Here is a 21,999-nt window from a genome sequence, read left to right on the forward strand (position 1 = left end):
ATCACATGATTCTTTAAAAATCATTCTAATATGCTGATTTTGCACTCAAGAAACATTTCTTATTATTATCAATGTTGAAAACAGTTGTGCTGCTTAATATTTTTGTAGAAACCGTACATTTTGCAGGATTCTGATGAAATTAAAGTTCAAAAGAACAGAGTTTAATTGTTCTACAACTCTTTTGTAGCATTATACTGTAAATGTCTTTATCACTTTTGATCAATTTAATTAATTCTTGCTAAATAAAAGTATTCATTTCTTTAAAAAAAAAAAAAACTTACTGACCTCAAAATTTTTGAACGGTAGTGTACTTACTGTAATCAAAGTGCATTCTCACCAAATGTGTTCAAGGTTTCCTCAAGGTGGTCTTGGACCGGTGTTTGTTGTTGTTTTTGTTTGATCTGAATTTAATTACTATGTTCATACAGTATATGCCTACATGAATCAAACTAAAAAGAGAAAACGCACCAGGTTCTGAGTCAAATGATCCAAATGAAGTAAGTATTTGACAGACTGTTTTTTATCGTGACCTAGAAAGGAATGATTTGTTTCTTATCCAAAGGGTAGTAAGGTTACGCTTTCAGATGTTTTAAAAAATTGACCTACATGGAAAATGTAATGAGTAAAGAAGTTTGGCTAAAACTTCAACTGTTAGACTAATAGCCAAAAGGGTGAAAAATGATATTTGAGTCATCGAGCATGCAGTTAAAAAAATAAAAAATAAAAATTAGCGTTTTTGACATGCTGCCAACCCTCCCCTCCCTGATGAAAGTCATTTGGGTAATGGCTTTTACCCACCTCTCTCTTATTTTGCAATTTTGTCTATAATTAACACAACCAGAGTAAATTTAGCAAGTATGCAAAGCAGTGAGACTAAAGGTTGTCTCTAAGGAATCTTTGTAATAGGAGGGTAACTACATCTAGTCTCACAATCAAAACAAATAATGCAAATGCAAATAAATGCAATGTACTCGTTATCTCTCCCCTAAATAAATAATATGCAGTATTGTATGTCTTTCCTGTTCATTTGATCATAACTTGATAACTTTTGTGTGTGTGTGTGTGTGTGTGTGTGTGTGTGTGTGTGTGTGTAGTGTTGCTGCCAACAGCAAACAAAACCTGATGACAGTGGCGAACCTGGGTGTAGTGTTTGGCCCCACGCTTATGAGGCCACAGGAAGAAACAGTTGCAGCCATTATGGACCTCAAGTTCCAGAACATTGTGGTGGAGATTCTCATAGAACAGCATGAAAAGGTGAGACTTCACACTGGAGAACTAAAACTAGTGAGCAGCCCAAAATGTTGTCTAGGTTTGCAGCTTGCTAGGTTTAAAGACACAGCTAGTAACTCTTCTCATTACGGACAGCAGACAGAAAGTGAAATGTATTTATATGAACAATGTTTGATTTTGAGCTTTTCAATTAGGTATGTCCATGCAGAGTTTGGTGTACTTCTGTTCACAGTCAGGAGGGGGAGCCATGTGTGTTTTGACTGAACGCTGCTCAGTTAGCTCCTCTTTCTGATGGCTCAAATACAGTTGGACCACCATAGTCATTTGACTAAAATACAGGTTAAAACACTGATTTAATCAGCTTTAGTTGTCAGTAATCTGGTTAATCCTAAAATGGGGTTCATTTTGAGGGACAAAGGGAGAAAGAGTGAGATTATTTCATAATCTCTAAATTATTTAGCCTACATTTGAAACAGGCTGATGAATTGCTTTCCTACTATGCGCAATGTTGTGACCAATGATCATATTTTAGTTCTGTATTCAAAATAAACACTAGGATCTATTAATCTGATTACATTTTCAGTGTTTCATATTCTCTTTTGTAAACTGACCTTGAAATAAAAATGATAATATAATAATAATTATTATTATTATTATTATTATTATTATTATTATTTGAATAATTAAATGTTGACAGAACAAGAGGGGAATTTGTTTGTATTTATCATACACAGTTTTAAGAGACATACATGAGGCCAAGCGAGATGTTGTGAACATTATGGTTGTTTTATTACCCATTACAACATTAGTACTCACTTCAGTATTTGTGCTTAGTGTATGTAAAAGAATTATGCAAATTTTCAATGTTTTTTGTGTGTGTGTGTGTGTGTTCTGAAAAGCACTCTGAAGCAGCATCCAAAATTCCATCGATGGGCAGATTAATGTTTAATACACAGCGTTCCTAGACAAAATGATATTGCGTATGACCTTGATGTTGTTTTGAGGTAAGTTAAAATAAGTGGGCAAAGTGTTGAGATTCAGAAGGAATGACTCTGCAGAGCAGCAGACTGATTAGCTCCTCTCCAGACTGCTGATACCCCCAGATGCACTCAACAGACAGTGTTTTGCATTCAGGTCCATCTGTAGCGAGAGATAGAAAGAGTAGTTGGAAAAGTTGCGAGACAAAGAAGAGACGAGGGGGAAGTGTGTAGACTGAGGGCAAAGAGACAGAGAGAGAGAGGGGTGAGAGGGTAACAAGAGAGAGGCAGAGCTGGATGGAGAAAGACGAGGAAGAAAGTCTGAGAGAGTGAGAGAGGGGAATGGGCAAAGACTGAGTTGGAAAAAGAGAGAGAGAGAGAGAGAGAGAGAGAGAGAGAGCAAGCTTTGCTGTCGTCTGCAGAATTTCACAGCGGTATCAGATTTCCAGCTCCCTCATTCCTTTGTTCATCCCTGTCGAGACTTCCACACTTCTGTTAACCTCCGTCACTCAAACTGCCCGTCTGGGGTTCAGATGTAAACACTGCATGACTATAATGAAGCCGACGCTATTATGAAAACATGTTTCCTGTGTTGTCACTGAACGGCTGCCACTTATTCATATGCATGTCAGTTTGAGCTTCTCACAATCAACTGGGAAATGTGCTTGGGTTATCTTATTTAGGCTTAACTCCCATCGGAGGTCTTTTGATGCCTGTTGCTGTTAATGAAGCTTGCAAACACCTCTTATATAGGGAAAGTTCACCTAAAACATGTCATTTATTTATTTACTAATTTTTATATCTTTTCAAAAACTTTTTAATTGTCCTTTTTCCGTAGAACACTAAAGAGGAAGTGTTGAAAAATGTTCATGCTGCTCTCTTCCAAGTAAATGGTGATAAAAGTCCAGAAACACCAAACCAATATCAAAGAACTAGCACCGACGAAAGCAGACTGTGGTGTCGCCTGCATCTGGGGAAAAAAGTTGTGCTTGAACACACCCCAAAGACAACAGCCAACAAGCACTTACGTTCTGCACCTGAGTGGAAATAACCAGCAGGTGGCAGTAGTCTGTATCTATCATTCAAAAAGGAAAGAGCTAGGACTGCAGCTGTGCAAACTGTAAACAAAGCTGTAGCTTCGTTGTTTGCTTGCTTTCATCACGTCAGTTTTTATATTCGTGGACTGGTTCGCTAAGCTGAACAGCCAATCAGAATGATCTCATTCACCGACAGGCCCTGCTAGCGATTCAACATGCTCAACATACCCGGCAGGGGTCTGACTAGTGCCAACGGTGCAGAAAACGCCACAAAAACTAGGCCGACAGATGCTCAACTGTGGCCTGACATTGCCTGATGGCTGACTGTTGTCATGACTTTTAAGCTCTAAAAAGCACCATAAAAGCTTCACAAATTGGATGCATATGAGTTATGTCCTGTATTCTGTGTGCTCTAAAGTCAAATGATATCTTTTGATGCACCAAAATTTCAGCAGCTGAAAAAAATTTAGCTGAAGGAAAAAACAAAAAAAAAGGGAAAAAAGAATTTTCAGCAGAAATGGTTTTGAAGGGCTGAAATCATTGACCAAAATAATTTAGTTTAATTAGCGCTTCTCCAAGGACACGGGTGTAGTGTTTGGCCCCACACTCATGAGGCCACAGGAAGAAACAGTTGCATCCATTATGGACTTCAAGTTCAGCATGAAAAGGTGAGATTTCTCACTGGAGATGAGTGGCCACATCTCAACTAGTGAGACAGCAAATGAAATCAGTCTCATCGTGACCAAAAATGATGCTAGAGTAGCAATATGTAAAATTTGTTCAACTGAAAAATTGAGAGGCTTGTTGCCAATGAACTTTACTACGACTGGTTTAATGTATCACCTGAGAACACGACACCCAGCATAAAGTTCAATTACCCAACTGTCCAAATTTTCGGTTTTGGTTTCCTGTTTGGTGCATCATTACTTTTGAGTGAGGAACGGAGTGAAATTAAATTTTTATTCCATGTAATTCTTTCCTTGAAAAACTTGCTTGACAGTCGTAGTCGCCATTCACTATATTGAAAAGAGCAGCCATGACATTCTACTATAAATCTCATTTTGTGTTCCACGTAAGGCAGAAAGTTTTGAAATATATGAGTTTGGATTGACTATTCCTTTAACATACAGGTCTCGAGCACATCCAGAATCTTTATTTGTTTTTTTCCACCACACATTCGCAGTCGCATACATAATCATTGTTATTTCTCTGCAGGCATCGGCTCTAAACAAACTGTTTACTTTGATTTTTACACACACACACAACATATTCAGTCTAGCCAGAAAATCCAACTAACTTTTTGTTCTTTTAGATATTCGGGGATGCTCCGAGCAGCTCTCCATGCTTAACAACTACACCCCTCTCTGCGCCAACCAGACAGTCCAAGAGGCTCAGCCGCCAGAATCGCCCGCTGGCTGTGTACAACCCTCAGGTGCTGGATATTCAAACAGGTATGAGAGACTAATCGGGTTTAAGCACAGTGAGGTCAAACAAACAGCACAAGGAATTATAGTTGTCATATACATTTGCTGTTAAATACATAATGACATAATATAGGGCCTTTATCAGCGGAAAGAGAAAGATAAGCAGAACCACACAGACTCTCACAGATATTGCATCAAAATCGCAGAAAATACTAGGAAGAAATTGTGCAGATTCCGCCTGGGCCTGGAGATGTGATATATAATATATAAATTATTAAGATATTACTACTTCTTTAATATTAAAGAGACTCATAGAGGTAAATGTTCATTGGATAAACCTGGTGGTAAAATCACCTTTTATTGAAGTGCTTTTGCAGTTCGTTTGCATTTTTTTTTTTTTTTTTGACATTGACCGTTTGTCGGGTTCATGACTATGTAAGTCTATTATTGCACACTGAGCAATCAGATGTATTGCTCCACTGAAACATGCTGATTACCCATTGTCACTCTGTGCTACAGGATGTAGTTTGCCAGTCCATATTTAGGCAGGTAACTGATCCTTTAGTGGCCCTGGACTGCTTAGAAATGTGTCTCCCAGTTCTCTATTTGGATTTGATATGCCACCCAACAGAAATAATTTCAGACTGGGATCAATGCAGGATTAGGCTAGGTTTTGAGCAAAGGATTTTTATTTTTAGTATAGAACAAAGCGGATCATATCGCCAGTTTCAATTTTCAGTTAAAGAATTATGGTTTTTAATTATAGGTTTTTATGTCTTTCCCTTGGTCTTCCACACTACAGCTGTGCAGGTATACTAAAACTAGTATTAGCTCTTTTCACAAAGTGAATTAGCACATTGCCACAAAGCTTTCCAAAAAAGTGTTGGGTTTAGAAAACGCTGCAGCTTTCAGGATCAGATTACCACACTTTTCCACACAAGATAGCAAACACTGATTATTTGTTTAGTAGAGATCCATGTGTGTTTTGGGATGTTAATTCAGAAAGGGGAGGTGGCCAATGCCAAAACAAACACTCTAAGGTGGAAAACTACAAAAGTGTGTATTAATGCTGGATTCATGAAAAGGCCAAACCATCATTATTAATCTCTATATCAGCATTTTCAGGGTTGAAGGACCGCATTTTAGTTTTGTGTGGGATATGGAAAATGTAGGGTGAAAAGTGTGGCCACCCTTATGTGATAGCCTGAGCTAAATACTGTACTTATTATTATATATTATTTTACTTATATTACTATACTTACAATTTATATTGGTGATCTCCCCTGTTGTTTGGGTACTTTTGGTTTCAGAATAAATTATATACTACTGTTCAAAAGGTTTTGGGGGTCAGTAAGATTTATTTATTTTTTTCTTTTTTAGAATAATACTTTTATTCAGAAAGGATGCATTAAAATGATCAAAAATAATAGTAAAGAAGACTTATAGATTGTTACGAAAATGTATTTTTTACTTTCGTTTCATCAAAGAATCCTGGATTTTAAAATTTGTTTTTACAATTTCCACAAATTTTAAGCAACACAGTTGTTTTCAACATAATACTAAGAAATGTTTCTTAAGCAGCAAATCAGCATTTTAGAATGATTGCTGAAGGATCATGTGACACTGAAAACTGCAGTAATGATGCTGAAAATTCAGCTTTGCAGCGCAGGAATTAATTACATTTTAAAATATATTAAATTAGAAAACAATTCTTTTAAATTGTAATAGTATTTCTTTGATTGTTTTTTTTTGTTTTTGATCAAATAAATGCAGCCTTTAAGAAGGCATCTGTATCTGTCTTTAGGTAGTGATGCTGCATTCATGCTGATACTGTAAGTGTCCACAACTACTGTCTATTGTCAGTAAAATAAACTGAAAATGGTAGACTTTTAAAATGGTTACACAGGAATGTGTCTGGCTTTCTGAACGATGTGACTGTTTTTTACCAAGATCCCTGATTTTGTCTTTTAGAGTTCATCAGTGTGTGTGGCACATTTCACTATAGATTTGGGGGTGCTACAATGTAATATGGCTTTGAGAAGAGGCTGTTTTTAAAGGATGGAGCAGTGCAAACTATCTTAGACTCAACAGCAAAACCTGCAACCCATGAGAAAGTGTTAATTTCACATGTGAATGGGGCATTTATGTAGGAAACTACACTAAATCCATTGCTTTTTTATGCAGAAACAATTACGAATAATTGTAATTTCAAACAATTACAAATAAATCCATTACAAATATACCTCAATTAAAAAAAAAAAAAAAATACTAGGATACAGGACAGGAATTTTTTGGCTTAAATTCACATGGTAACAGTCACACTGGTTGGCTACACAAGAGTGTTAAAACAAATAACGACCTGTCAGGTTCAAAAACAAAACATGTCTATTAATGTCTACAATGGCATGAAGAATGAGAAAGGATGAGAAAAGAATCAAAATATCACCTCAATTTATGTGCAGTTTGGCACTCTTAAATGTGCTGGAAATGTAAAACCAACATGAGTTTTACTTTATTTAAAATAATAATAATAATAATAATAAACTACTAAAACTTTAATCATGTTCAAGATGTAATGCATTTCTTAAAATGTGTCCCCAAGTTTCTAAATGTTTCAATTAAACTACTATCTAATACTGTTTAGTAGACACCAAAGTACTTGAACTGGAATGGCACAGACGTTGTTTTGTTTTTGTTTTTGTTTTGTTTTTTCCTTCGCTTTTCTTTTAAGTCTTCAGTTTTTCCCAACCAGATATACAAGCAAACACAAGAGCGCACATACAGACACACACACAGAGAGAGAGAGAGAGAGAGAGAGGGAGAGACTTACCAAACTCATTTCCATGGATTTAGTTTTCAGATAATGTATTCATTAAGTCTGAATTGATCTCATAAATGGCTCTCTCTTCTCACTCTCTCTCTCTCTCTTTCTCTCAATATATGTCTTATTCATTCTCATTTTCTTTTTGTCTTTTGTACATTATTTTCTTCCTTGCAATTCTTTCTGATTCTTGCTGCTTGCTCCCTTTCTCTGACAGTCTCTCTGTCCTCTGAGAGTCCAGCCCTGGGTAATGATGAAACATCATTGGGCAGTGATGAATCGGTCTCCTCCCAGTCCTCGAACGCCTCTGGAACGCCCCCCGAGAAATCCAAGAATCATCATGCCACCATTAGCACATCCATGCCAGAGAGCACCGGGTATGTAGCAAAGACTTGCCTCTCTCCAAAACTTTTGTCATAATATGCATTGTTCATGTGTTGAATGTATAAAAAGATATAAAATGTCTAAAGTGGACTACAGTGCTTGAAGTGTAAAAACATTACTAAACAACTACTAAAACATTTTTGTTAATAGAGATAAAGCTTAAATAAAATAAAACGGGTTAAAAACTTGGCAACTAAATGAAATAAGTTGAAGCATTAAAATTACTAACTGGAAAATCAATAAAAACCAAAACTGAAATAAAAATAAACTAAACCTATATAGTAATATTAGAGAAAAAAATGACAAAAGCACATAACAAAATTACTAATAATTAAACTAAAATTAAAATGAAAACTGAAAATATAAAAATAATAGCCAATTCAAAGTAATAGTAAAAACTTTAATAGTATAAAATACTACTAAAATAACACAGGTCAGAAAAAAAAGCAGCTCTATTATGTGTTTAATCTATTGTACATTTTTAGCTATTTAAAATAATTTGAATTTGATAGCAGAAAACTATGGCATATGTTGTAGACATAACCTGACCATCCCTTCAGCTCTACCTTATTCACTTCCTGAGATTTTTTAGTGTTGGTATTTTGTTCTGTTTCTGAGCTCAAGCCTGTGCTTGTCAACTTGATTTAGTTCTTGGGCTGAGAGTCTTATCCCGTGCCAGTGTTATTTGCCAGAGGTTTTGCCTCTGGTTTCTCAGCTCTTTCACAGCCCTTCAGATGCTGTGTATTTGTCTGGGGCTCATGTGTTGAATCCTAATAGGGGCCCACCACTTTCTGCAGAGTCACCTGGAAATAAACTTTATGTGCCCAAACATCTGTTCACTGTTTCTATCGCTCCACTCCAAATTTGGATGAATTTTGTTCTCACCCATTTCCACAAACCACAACCTCCATCCATTCCTGCACCCCCTATATCTCTTAATTACCCGTTCATGTGCTCACATTCCCCCTTTCCCCATATCCATTAGAGCTACTCTTTGATCACATGCTGCTCTCTCTTCTTGGCCTGCGGTCCTGTGCGCAGACGGCGCTGGTCTTATGTAACCCTCTGCTTCTCTCCCTGCCGTTTCCCACTCTCTGCCATCAGAGGAAGCGGCTCCCTGTTCGCCTGTAAATCCTGCCTGCTGTTTGTCCGAGGGACAGGTGGCCACAGCCCTACCCCGTAAACACTATTGACACAGAGAGATGTTCGCCTTGTTTACCCTTCTAGCAGGCACTGTCGCTTACAGAGCTACTCCTGTCCATATGTCACGAGGTTGTCACCTGTTTATCTGTAAATCTCTCAGCCCCTGGCCTTGAAGAAGAGCACAGATCACAGTGATGCTGTAGCTGGTCAGGATAAATGCTGAATTGTGCTATATCACATTTGATGAAGCTTTGGATGTTGACAGGCCACTGTGTAATTGATGAGACATTAATTGTATTCTTGCCTTGTTCGAGATAATGTGTTGCAGCACATAACGTTTCTTTAATCCAGCGGATCCACAACTGACATCATTTTGAAAAATGTTATCCTTTATACAAAAGATACATGCTAGATCAGTGTGTGTTTGCATGCATAGATATTTATACACTGGACTTTAAACTGTAATTAGTCTGTAATTAGTCTATTATTATTATGTTTCCATCCAAAGTTGCGAATTTAACTTGTGCACAAATTTGGAATATCACAAAAAACATTTGCGAATGAAGCACTGTTTCCATCCAGTCAGTTGAAGAGAACAAAACTTTGTCACTTCCTGATAAACTGGCGTTAAATATCACTAAGAAAAATGGAAGTTGCTGCAGTAGAAGCCACTGTATATAATAATTTTTGTATATAATAAATTTACTTGCGCCTCAAAGTGCGCAGACAAAACCCAATAAACGCTGTCATGTTATCTTGCATTCAGATGCCTGGTGTTTGTGAACGCTTCTGAGAGGGAATTATACAGAACCACTTTAATGACAGACCTTGCTCAGGCATTACAGAACGACCAAATCAGCATTTCAGATGCTGTGCAACGAGATCGGTCTGCTGGTTGGTCCAGTTATGCCATCACAAAGTCATATCTTTTTTGGGCCTGTTTACACCTGGTTATTTCATGCGTTTTCTCTGATCGGATAGCTATCTGATTTATCAAAACGATTGCATTTACACTTGGCCACATAAATGTGTCTCCGCAAAACGGATATAAATCCGATCTTCAGTTCCCGCGCTATATGCAGATTTCATAGAGTTCACGTCACCGAAAGCAACAAATATGAGCTGCATTTTATTGATCATCTGCTAATTTCAAAATCAAAGACCGCAATAGGAGAGAGCGTGGCCACAGCACTGGTAAGATCATTTAGTCTCATTACTTGAAGATGATTGTGTTTTGAGCGCCTGCGACTTACTTTCAGTTTGATTTGCGGCAGTTTGCGCGTTGTCTTGCTGAATAGATACTCATGCTGCTCATATGCGGCTATGCGTGCTGCAGTAGCGCTGTCATATCTGACTATATCTTGTTATTTAGCCTATAACATGCGCTCACACGTTTATTTTTTTTAGTATTTTTGGGAGGAGTTAAAGTTACATATGTGGTTTCAACAACCAGATGCATTTAGACCTGTTCAGTTTTGACTGGAATGCGTCCCAGACCACCTCCTGAAGTGGTTTGAGCGATCGGATTTATATCCGTCTCGAATGCGTTTCGAAGGGCATTTACACCTGGTCTTTTCACGATCGGATAGCTATCCGATCAGAGAAAACGCATGAAGTGACCAGGTTTAAACAGGCCCTTTGATACGCATCAAAGTATTTATTCGGTAAAAGTGTTTCCATCATAGTTTATGCGCGTGTTTTCACATAAAAAATGTATCCTACTCATTTGAGCGCATACGTTTTTTTAATGCGCGTTTTTAGAATTTATGCGCATTTTGGCATTTCCATTCAGTGGTTTTTTTTAATGCGATATCCCAAAATATCATAAAAACAGGTGGATGGAAACATAGCTAATGAAAAATTGTGAAAAACTTGGAAACTTGAAAATTAATTCATCCTTTCCCTCAGTGCAATCATATAATTTTTGACATGTTTTGTCTTCTACCACTATGTATCCAACACTGCATGTACTTATTAGATTTACAGATTTAACAGATTGTTTATCAGTAACCAACACTTAAAGGAGGTGTGTTGAGTTGTTAAACACAGTCGATCAGTGTTTGTTTTTCAGTTCTTGTTTAGTCTTAAATCGTTTTGTGCCTTTTTCAAGTAGGATACTTTTTTAGAGGGTCAGAAAATAAGACATAAGATGCAATTCTATGCTAAATGCTGTTTTTAATAGCTCAAAATGAGCGTGATTTTCTTGGTTTGGCTTAGTTGTAATTATAAAAGCATTTTTGGGGTGAAACCATTTCCATGTGGTTCTACTGGTTACCAGGGCAACCATATTGGATTTTATTTCCTTTTTTTCCCCCACTTTATTTAGCTTTTCTTTAAAGTTTGATGATTCAGATAAGAGTGTGTAAACTGCCCCCCCCCCCCCCCCCCCCCACACACACACACACACACACACACACACACACTTCTTTTTTTTTTTTTTTCTGGAGTGACTCTTGTTACCCTGGTGACATCTGATGTGTGTGAGCATAACCTTGATTTGAAATGTGTGAGCGTGAATGTTATGTATCGAGCAGTGTGTGTGGTGTGCTAGTTGGGACTCATGCGGCTGGTGTGAGGTTAATGAGTGGATTTGCTGCACTGCAGCGCTGCTGGAGTCTCATGCTGATGTGCAGCAGCTGAGGATTCACAGACCCACTGCAGAGTCATAAATCACTGCATCTCTCTCTCTCTCTCTCTATACATACTGTACATATATATCTCTTTCTCTGTTCCTCTGTCTCTCCTGCTGGACTACACTTCTCCTCATTTGCCCGTCTGCTGCCACTATTCCTGCGTCTGTGAGTCATTCACTCCCCTCACCTTCAGCACACACATACATTTCTCGTCCCCATTCTCTTGAGTTTCACAACCAGTTTTACCCAAATATAATTAAGAGTATGGCTTTGTTTCAGCTGTTATCCGGATGTTTCAGTTAATTATGGCATAATGTATAATATATTTAATTAAGAAAACAGAAGTGAAAATTGCAAGTACACTGTCATTCTAAAGTAAGATATATATATATATATATATATATATATATATATATATATATATATATATATATATATATATATATACAGTGGGTACGGAAAGTATTCAGACCCCCTTAATTTTTTCACTCTTTGTTATATTGCAGCCATTTGCTAAAATCATTTAAGTTCATTTTTTTTCCTCATTAATGTACACACAGCACCCCATATTGACAGAAAAACACAGAATTGTTGACATTTTTGTAGATTTATTAAAAAAGAAAAACTGAAATATCACATGGTCCTAAGTATTCAGACCCTTTGCTGTGACACTCATATATTTAACTCAGGTGCTGTCCATTTCTTCTGATCATCCTTGAGATGGTTCTACACCTTCATTTGAGTCCAGCTGTGTTTGATTATACTGATTAGACTTGATTAGGAAAGCCACACATCTGTCTATATAAGACCTTACAGCTCACAGTGCATGTCAGAGCAAATGAGAATCATGAGGTCAAAGGAACTGCCTGAAGAGCTCAGAGACAGAATTGTGGCAAAGCACAGATCTGGCCAAGGTTACAAAAAAATTTCTGCTGCACTTAAGGTTCCTAAGAGCACAGTGGCCTCCATAATCCTTAAATGGAAGACGTTTGGGACGACCAGAACCCTTCCTAGAGCTGGCCGTCCGGCCAAACTGAGCTATCGGGGGAGAAGAACCTTGGTGAGAGAGGTAAAGAAGAACCCAAAGATCACTGTGGCTGAGCTCCAGAGATGCAGTCGGGAGATGGGAGAAAGTTGTAGAAAGTCAACCATCACTGCAGCCCTCCACCAGTCGGGGCTTTATGGCAGAGTGGCCCGACGGAAGCCTCTCCTCAGTGCAAGACACATGAAAGCCCGCATGGAGTTTGCTAAGATGGTGAGAAATAAGATTCTCTGGTCTGATGAGACCAAGATAGAACTTTTTGGCCTTAATTCTAAGCGGTATGTGTGGAGAAAACCAGGCACTGCTCATCACCTGTCCAATACAGTCCCAACAGTGAAGCATGGTGGTGGCAGCATCATGCTGTGGGGGTGTTTTTCAGCTGCAGGGACAGGACGACTGGTTGCAATCGAGGGGAAGATGAATGCGGCCAAGTACAGGGATATCCTGGACGAAAACCTTCTCCAGAGTGCTCAGGACCTCAGACTGGGCCGAAGGTTTACCTTCCAACAAGACAATGACCCTAAGCACACAGCTAAAATAACGAAGGAGTGGCTTCACAACAACTCCGTGACTGTTCTTGAATGGCCCAGCCAGAGCCCTGACTTAAACCCAATTGAGCATCTCTGGAGAGACCTAAAAATGGCTGTCCACCAACGTTTACCATCCAAGCTGACAGAACTGGAGAGGATCTGCAAGGAGGAATGGCAGAGAATCCCCAAATCCAGGTGTGAAAAACTTGTTGCATCTTTCCCAAAAAGACTCATGGCTGTATTAGATCAAAAGGGTGCTTCTACTAAATACTGAGCAAAGGGTCTGAATACTTAGGACCATGTGATATTTCAGTTTTTCTTTTTTAATAAATCTGCAAAAATGTCAACAATTCTGTGTTTTTCTGTCAATATGGGGTGCTGTGTGTACATTAATGAGGAAAAAAAATGAACTTAAATGATTTTAGCAAATGGCTGCAATATAACAAAGAGTGAAAAATTTAAGGGGGTCTGAATACTTTCCGTACCCACTGTATATATATAATATATGTATATATATATACTTTTATTCAGAAAGGATGCATTAAATTGATCAAAATTCACAGTAAAGACATTTATAATGTTACAAAAGATTTCTGTTTTAAATAAAAAAAGTTTCCACGAAAATATTAAGCAGCACAGCTGTTTTCAACATTGATCATAATAAGAAATATTTCTTGAGCACCAAATCCATTAGAATAAATTTTGAAGGATCTTGTGACACTGAAGGCTGGCGTAAAGACATTTGCCATTACAGGAATAAATAAAACTTTAACATTTAATATTAAGTAGTCGATTATGTTGATTATGCACTGTTTATGTTCATCCCTAATCTCCTGTCATGTTTCACACAAAACAAAACTCTAGAGCAGATGTTAATGGCTAGAATGGCAGTGCCACATAATGCAGTCCTGCACATTTTCAGGACTCACAACCACATTCAGCAATAGTATAAAAAAATAGCGATGTCAATAACATGAGGAAATTTTATCACAATTGACAGCTTGGTATTAAATAAATAGAGCATGTGCCTCGCAGCTTGCTCCCACTGCAGCTCCGGTGGATCTGAGGATGAACGCAAATCATTTCTCCGTCTTCTTGAGTAAACTAAACACATCATGATTATACAGTTCACAGTGGTTCTCACATTATATGACGTGGCAGATAACTGCGGTTCAGTGCGGGTTTGTCAAGAATGTGGTAGTGAGTCCTGAAAATGTGCAGGTATCAGTTCGGTTATAGAATGTGTTTGACACGCTCATAAAAAACAAAACGCTGTATGAACGCAACTGTATTAGGCAGCGCTGCCATACAAGACAGGTGATTAGGGATGAACATAAACAGCGAGTAGCCGTGCAATATGGCTGTATATCAGCACGGCTGTGATTCAGCCATAGGTAATCACAGCGTGCTGATATACAGCCATATTGTATGGCCACGAGTGTGATACTGCATTTATACAACAGTTCAACAGCACAAGTGTGTAAATAAATAAAGGAATAACAACGGCGTGTCTTTACAGTAAAGGGGTGGTTGATTATGATTTCACTTTTTTACCTTTAGTTAGTGTATAATGTTGCTGTTTGAGCATAAACAACATCTGCAAAGTTTCGACGCTCAAAGTTCAATGCAAAGGGAGATATTTTCTTTTACAGAAATCACTTTTTAAGGACTACAACAAACGGCTGGTAGGGACCACAATGAGCTTCTTCCCGGGTTAGTGACATCACTAACCCTAAAATTTATATAAACCCTGCCCCTGGGAACATGCAACAAAGGGGGTGAGGCCATGTTGGGCTGCTTTAGAGAAAAGGAAGAGTTGTTGTAGTAGAGTGCTGTTGCCATGCCATCATTTTATGCCAGATGGTTCACAAACAAAGGTCAAGTCAACGCTGGATTTGCACAAAAGATTAACATGACGGCACATGCTAGTCGGCGAGTTGAATCAACTCCACAGCAACTACATAAATGTATCCACTAACCATTCAGAAACGTCCAGTTGCATTCTAAAAGTTGTAACTTCCTGAGTCTCTTTATCAGTGTCCGACTCCGGTTTGAGCAATGTAAGGCTGAACACCGTTACTGACAATCCTCATTTTGGCTGCGTGAGATTCTCCAGCTTTGTTGTTGTTGAGCTGTTAAAACTGCGCCCTCTTCTGGAAAGCTGCCAGGAGCAGAAGCTCATTTGCATTTAAAGGGACACAAAACAGGCGTGTTTTTGCTCACTCCCAAATAGGGGCAAATTTAACAAGCTATAATAAATGATCTGTGGGGTATTTTGAGCTGAAACTTCACAGACACATTCTGGGGACACCAGAGATTTATATTACATCTTGTAAAAGGGGCATTATAGGACCCCTTTAAAACCCTCTTTTGTGCAGAACTACTTCCTTCCTCCACAATTAACTGATTTATGCTGATTCTAAGGAGTTTGAATAAATACATTTTTAAAATATTATTTAAATAAACTTAAATAGATGCAAATACTTACTATGGCATGATTTTTTTTGTATAGTGTCAATCATTCATGTTGACATTTGCAGTGCATCCCGTGCAGTGCCTGATCCTCCTGTCAGCTATTGCTGATCTAAAGTGCTCATTTGCATTATTTGCATTTTCTAAATCCTTCAGATTCTTAGGGACGCTGGGCAGTTTTCCCCATAACCTTCACTTCTCTCTCCCTCTCTGAGATTGTGAGACTGTCTGAGCTGCACAGCCTCTCTAAGAAGAATAATGATGAAGGGGTTTGTCTGTGAGGAATATAAGCTGCAGAATGTGTCTGTTTTTTAACCCCTTTTTTGTCTCTGTTGTGTTTATATGTTTTGATGTGCATAAATCGATGATTTTTCTCATTTAGGAGATCAAAAAGTAGCTTAGAAGCTTAAAAGTATGCAATTAGTAGATTTTAACAATTTTATCAGTCCAAACCTTTTTTTTTTTTTCTTCTGCTTATTGACAGTATTTCTAGAATAGGTGTCTTTTACTTTAGGCGGTACAGTATAAATTTTTTGTGGCACTTTTTGTTCCACAGGATATGCACTGCCACAGCTTCATGGATGAATAATGCCTCCCCTGGCTCACTTACACCGGTGAAACCTGAATCAGTAGGAATGGAAAAGAATAAACCTGAGGAAAGGTAAGATGTAAACACACTTGTCCCTGAAGAACATGTATTATACACTCATCCACACCTCTATTCTAATAGAATGTAATTAATTTGTTCCAATCTGTTGATTTAAGTGTCAGGTTGGCCGGTTTTGGCTCAGCCTTTATCGCGCACTCTCTCACTGTCTCATTGATTCTTTCACTCGCACTCAAAGTCTCACTTAAGCTCTCAGCCTCAGGCTATTAACTCAATCACACATGCATTCACTCACTCGCAAAGTCTTCATCTGTCATTGTTTAGCCTCCGACTCACACACTCGCCAACTTTTCCTTTCCTCCTACATGCCGACACAACTGTGCTCTCTCTCTCTCTCATCTCTGCTTTCTCAGCTCTATTTCTGACTCTACACCTGTACACACACACACACACACACACACACACACACATATTTTCTCTCAGTCTCACACTTTCCAGGCAGGGGCCATTGCAATGATCTATAGTTCTGATCCAGACACAAAGATGCAATAACTTTCCATCCTATAAAATGAGTGATGGCCAGTGGCAGGTGATCAGACTCATTCAATTTAAAGTCTTTTAATCTGTTAAAAAGCTGTTGGAAAAAAAATGACTGACCTTCAGGAATGACGTCTTTGTTATGTTGCAGTTGTAAAGAGTACATTTTCGTTAGAACTCCTGCAGTAACTTTCTGAATTCTGGGTGTCTGCCTGGGTCGTGTATTAACTTTTAGAGTATGTTGTTGTTTGGAGGCAATATATAAAACAGCATACATATATATATATATATATATATATATATATATATAATAGAGAGAGAGAGAGAGAGAGAGCAAACTGTCAAGTGTCGAATGGAGTCTAGACACAGTGTTGCTATATCTTCAGTAACTGCACATTGGTGCTATTAAATTAATACATTTAATAAAATGTCAAGTAATTAAGTCATTGGAATCAAAAAAAATTATTTAAAGGGGACATGAACTGCATTGTTTTATTGTTTTATAATGTTTCCTGGGGTGGACTTATAATGTTAGTATGCTTTTTACATCAAAAATTGTCATAATTTAAAAATAAAAGGCATTTTTCCTACCCTGATTTTAGCCCTCTTTTTGGAACGCTCTATTTTAATGGGCATGTCTGCTGTGAGACTTCATTGTAAATGCCCACTGCTGTGATTGGCTAACATCTTTGCATATAAAATAGCTAAGTATTACTCTCGAAAACTTTTAGCACGTTTTTACTATTACAGCTCTCAAGGTTAACTAATCGTGAAAAGTGTTGATTATATTTAGATCGTGGCATGTGAGATTGCAGTGATGAACATTGTAGCTGATCACAGACATGTCGTTGAGCACATGAAAGCAGTGATCTCGCCATTGCAACTCAATTTCTGCACACTAACAAATGCTTTCATCATAACCAACAGTGCAAACGTGATGTAACTAAGAGATTTGGTGTGAGTCCAGTACTCAGTTACTGATAATCTCGCACTGTTTGATTGACAGCTCCAGCACGCGCTGTTTGATTGGCAGCTTTAGCGATTGTAAAGAGAGCATCGCTTTCAATATATAATTTAAACACCGTTTAAATAACAGATTATTTTCATCCTACTAAGATAAACATGAAGTTGACCGTTAATCACTGGTTTGATTTACTGACACATAGACAAAGAACATCTGACTGTACATGAATCATTACATATCAGATCAGGCATTAGAATTAACACAGTTTCTTACATGTTGTTGCATTACTTTCGAGTCCATATCGTAAAAGTCTGTTTGTAAAGCCTGCGCCGAAATGCAATTGGTTACCAAAGAATCCTCAATGAAATGTACCGAATACAAATAAATAATGCTAAACTGAAACATTCACATGTTTGAAAATACCATGTTCCTAGCATTAGGATCCTTTGAAAGGTAATGTTATTTTTAGTCCTGTATCGCTCTTCTCTCCTCGTCATCTCACTAACACACCAGTGGGTGGGGATAAAGTTGCAATGATGCAGTAGGCATTGATTTCTTCTGTGGAGACAGCGTTTCACCTATCTATAGATATCTATTCCGGGACGATTCGTTCGCTTGACCTGGTGTCAATAAAAGCTTTTATTGGACTAATAAGAAAGTTTTCAGTTCTAAAACTTGCAGGATATTCTTAATATGACTTCTTATATAACAAAAGCTCAAGGTATCAAAATTAGACATTATTTGACTAAAATTGCTCTTTGTGCGTACTATTACAATCTGTATTTTGTAAGATTATTGAAATATGTATGCAGTAAGTATGGATGTTTGGATGAGTCATGGAAAAGTCATTTAAATGCATTAAAAGGTGTGGAAATGGTTCTGTGGTGTGGAAATGCTCCAAATTCACTCCAGAGGAACTTTTGATTAATAAATGGCAGGATATGCCTGGATGCTGCAAATGCTTGCTTGAGAATTTTTCTCTATTTGAATCATATCTACTCTTTGATTACTATCTTGCTTCTCTACTTCTTTAAAACTCAGCTCAGGGATTTTTATGGACAGACGTTAATCACGCAGACTGCTTTCATTGATAACTTTGACTTAGTCCACTTTGCGGCTAGTTGGAAAGTTGTGTCCTAATCCCCACCCTTCCGAATAGCGAAAGGCCCACTAACTGATTGCCTCCATTTTTCAGTGTCACCCTCATGAAAGCCAAGGCTGTGTACCCCTGTGAGGCTGAACATGATTCCGAACTCTCTTTCCAGGTTGGCGCAATCTTCCATGACGGTAAGTGTTAACGTTATCACTGCCACAGGCACTCACCCGAATCCACAGACATATTGGATTTGGCGGGTCCTACTGGCACAAAAAAAAAAAAAATCTGATCTTATATCAGCATAGGTGGAGGGAGGGAAGTGGGGCAGGGGTGTAGCATCCCCTAAAATCAATTCACAAAGAACGAGACAGAGCTAGAATGACTCAAGGAAGTAAGGGCCTTAATCACTATCAGAGCTCTTGTTTTCTGAAGGCATTGTGTCAACAACTTCGGCCGAAGCCTCTCAGCAGTCTTGCCATACAATCAAGATGATTTTGAGCCAAATCAATGGAATTTCAAAGTGAAATTTTTGTTTATTGGCGCCCCATATGATATGACAGATTGCATAAGTAACATTTTGTTTCATTTATGAAAAAAAAAGAATCTATATATCCAGCTAAATAATATTGCTCAACTTTTTTAAACCGTTAAAAGCGTTACAATCACCAAGGCTAATGCTGACATGGGAAAAAAAATTGACTTTCAAAAAAATAAAAATAAAAATGGTGCAGAGTCAAATTATAAGCATAAAACATTAAAGCCAAGAAAGGCAAAAAAAATATATATATTTTTCTAGACATGTCTTCCATGCTTGCTTACTGAAATATGTGAATGAAAATATTGGATAGAATTTTTAAATTCTGTCTATTTTTCTGCCTCTAGTCCATTTACATAATTTGTTATTGTAAATGTGATGTTGCTAGCACAGCAATCTGCATGCACCTTTGTTCACAATTTTTGTGTTTTTCACCTGGACGCCATTCACATTACATTATTGTTCTAATGCATTACATTTATTGAAATGATAGGTTGTACTTCGAAAAAACCATAGTAACTACCTGTACGGGCATCCCGCTGTTTGTTCATGCAGGCCTGCACACGTTACCGGTCAACTGTTCAGTATTTTTTTGCCGTCCCTGGCTTATGTCTAATACAGCATTCAGCATCCTCACTATGCAGTGATAATTAACATTCACAGTTATTAGTATCCTTCGTTTAGACAACAAATAAATCATCACCGTTCTCATCTAAAAGATATAATAATAATAATAATAATTATTACTTTCCACCCATTATTCACAAATCTTCCACCTCTTTTGTGTTTATTAAACACTTTGGCTAATAATAATTGAATAATACACCACATTTACCACATTTTACCCTTTTTTTTTCTCCCCAAAATATAACAGTAAATGCTAGAAAAGTCAGCAGACTTCATCAGTGCCTGGCTATAGCTCTCAATCTTTTTTTTTTTTTTTTTTTTATGTAAATTTTCCTGACTCATACCCATTGTGGTGTAATTGACATTCATCAGCCATGCTAACCATCCACATAAGAAATGTCTTCCATCCGATGAAGAATTGTTGCTTGTCTGACATGCAGTATGACAGAAGAGCTGCAGTAAGACTTTTACCTGTGTGTCCGTGGTTTTGCTCTGCAGTGACACTCTCCAGGGAGCCCGGATGGCTGGAGGGTGTGCTGGAGGGAAAGCGAGGACTCATCCCTGAAAACTATGTGGAGATACTGTAACTCCGAAAAGAAAAACCCTCTCACTTCTCTATACATGGTATCCATGGTCTCAGCGGCTCTTTCACAATGGCACTACTCCTCCATCCTTCTTCACACTAAAGACACTGAGAGAGTATATATACTATATCCAAAAACACAGATGTTGTTAGCACATGAATTAAGTTCAAGTATAAGCTAAGAAGTGCTATATACATATAAAAAGACTGCACTTTTAAAGTTTGGAAATGTAAATATATTGCCTTTGAGAGTACTCGTACATCATTGTGACCGTTTGTGTTGTTTTCTTTTAAAATGCATGTCTCGTGGTTTTAGTAAAGTAGTTTTTGTTCAGCATTAGTTTACTTGATACTCAAAGAAACCTTGAGTATCTTTTCTATTTAATATTATCAAGTTGCATTTTTTGGGGTATGTAATGATGTATAGGAGTAAATATGAGGAAACGTGTCAAATTATGACAGTGCAGTGACCATTATCGCTTTTAAATAAACAGTTTGGCTTCTTGGAACACTTGAGCTGTTACTAGACAAAATTATTGAATATTGAAATTGCGATTAGTATGTATGCGTTCGCATCGAAGTGCCTTAAATTTATGCATGGCATGTGTGACGCTGTTCAAAAACTCGAACACAGCAACCTTTTTTTGCTATTCTGTATATAGGTTATAATGTTATGTTGAAGAACAGAGTCCAGAAAATAAAAATTAAAAAATAACCCATACAATGACATCAAATTAAATGTTGCCAAGTCTTACATCAGTTGTGTACATAGAATTATTTTTGTTCAAAGACAATTAAAAGCCAAGCACTTTCCCTCTTTTAAGTGGTTAAAAGTTTTAAAGACACCACACACACACAAAGAACTTTAAAATGGCAGGACTTCACTGATGTTTAATGAGACCATTTTCATTTTTCTAAGAGCCCTTGTTCCAAGGGTTCATTTTTGTGACTGATCGTAACAGCGGTTATTTAAGACAGTGATTTATGACCTCTGCAAAGGTCTTGGCATTGATATAATTTTTGTGATGTTGACTCTCTGTTGATCAATGTTAAATAAATAAAGTGTTTTATTCTTATATCTTGGTTTTTATTTCTATTTATATGCCAAACTAAGTGTCTATAAATAATGGAAGCCATATGCTACGGGCTCTGTTGACTCCCTAATGTGCTTTCTGGGGAATAAACTAAAACATTTGTGATATGGCTGTTTAATGAAAAATAAAGTAACATTGTGTGTAATTTCTTTCAGTCATTTAAGTCATTTAAGTTAATTGTTTGGAAGTGCTCCCATCAAGATTTAAAAGACACCTTCTTCTTTTAGCCTTATGCTGAAAAACTTTAGCTTGAATAAATTCAA

At 37.5% G+C, this 21,999-nt stretch overlaps 1 protein-coding gene across 1 annotated transcript in view; it reads left to right on the forward strand.

Annotated features, from left to right (window-relative positions):
• arhgap10 (Rho GTPase activating protein 10) overlaps nt 1–21,718 on the forward strand; it is a 65,658-nt gene extending 43,940 nt beyond the window's left edge. Inside the window, exons 18-23 of the mRNA XM_051909269.1 lie at nt 1,095–1,254; nt 4,557–4,695; nt 7,707–7,866; nt 16,250–16,354; nt 18,997–19,088; nt 20,558–21,718. Of these exons, the coding sequence (XP_051765229.1) occupies nt 1,095–1,254; nt 4,557–4,695; nt 7,707–7,866; nt 16,250–16,354; nt 18,997–19,088; nt 20,558–20,646 (745 nt within the window). The 3' untranslated portion in view covers nt 20,647–21,718. The remainder of the gene's footprint in view (nt 1–1,094; nt 1,255–4,556; nt 4,696–7,706; nt 7,867–16,249; nt 16,355–18,996; nt 19,089–20,557) is intronic.
• Nucleotides 21,719–21,999: the final 281 nt, after the last annotated feature.

This window comes from Ctenopharyngodon idella, chromosome 1 (genome assembly GCF_019924925.1).
Source record: "Ctenopharyngodon idella isolate HZGC_01 chromosome 1, HZGC01, whole genome shotgun sequence".
Lineage (NCBI taxonomy): Eukaryota > Metazoa > Chordata > Actinopteri > Cypriniformes > Xenocyprididae > Ctenopharyngodon > Ctenopharyngodon idella.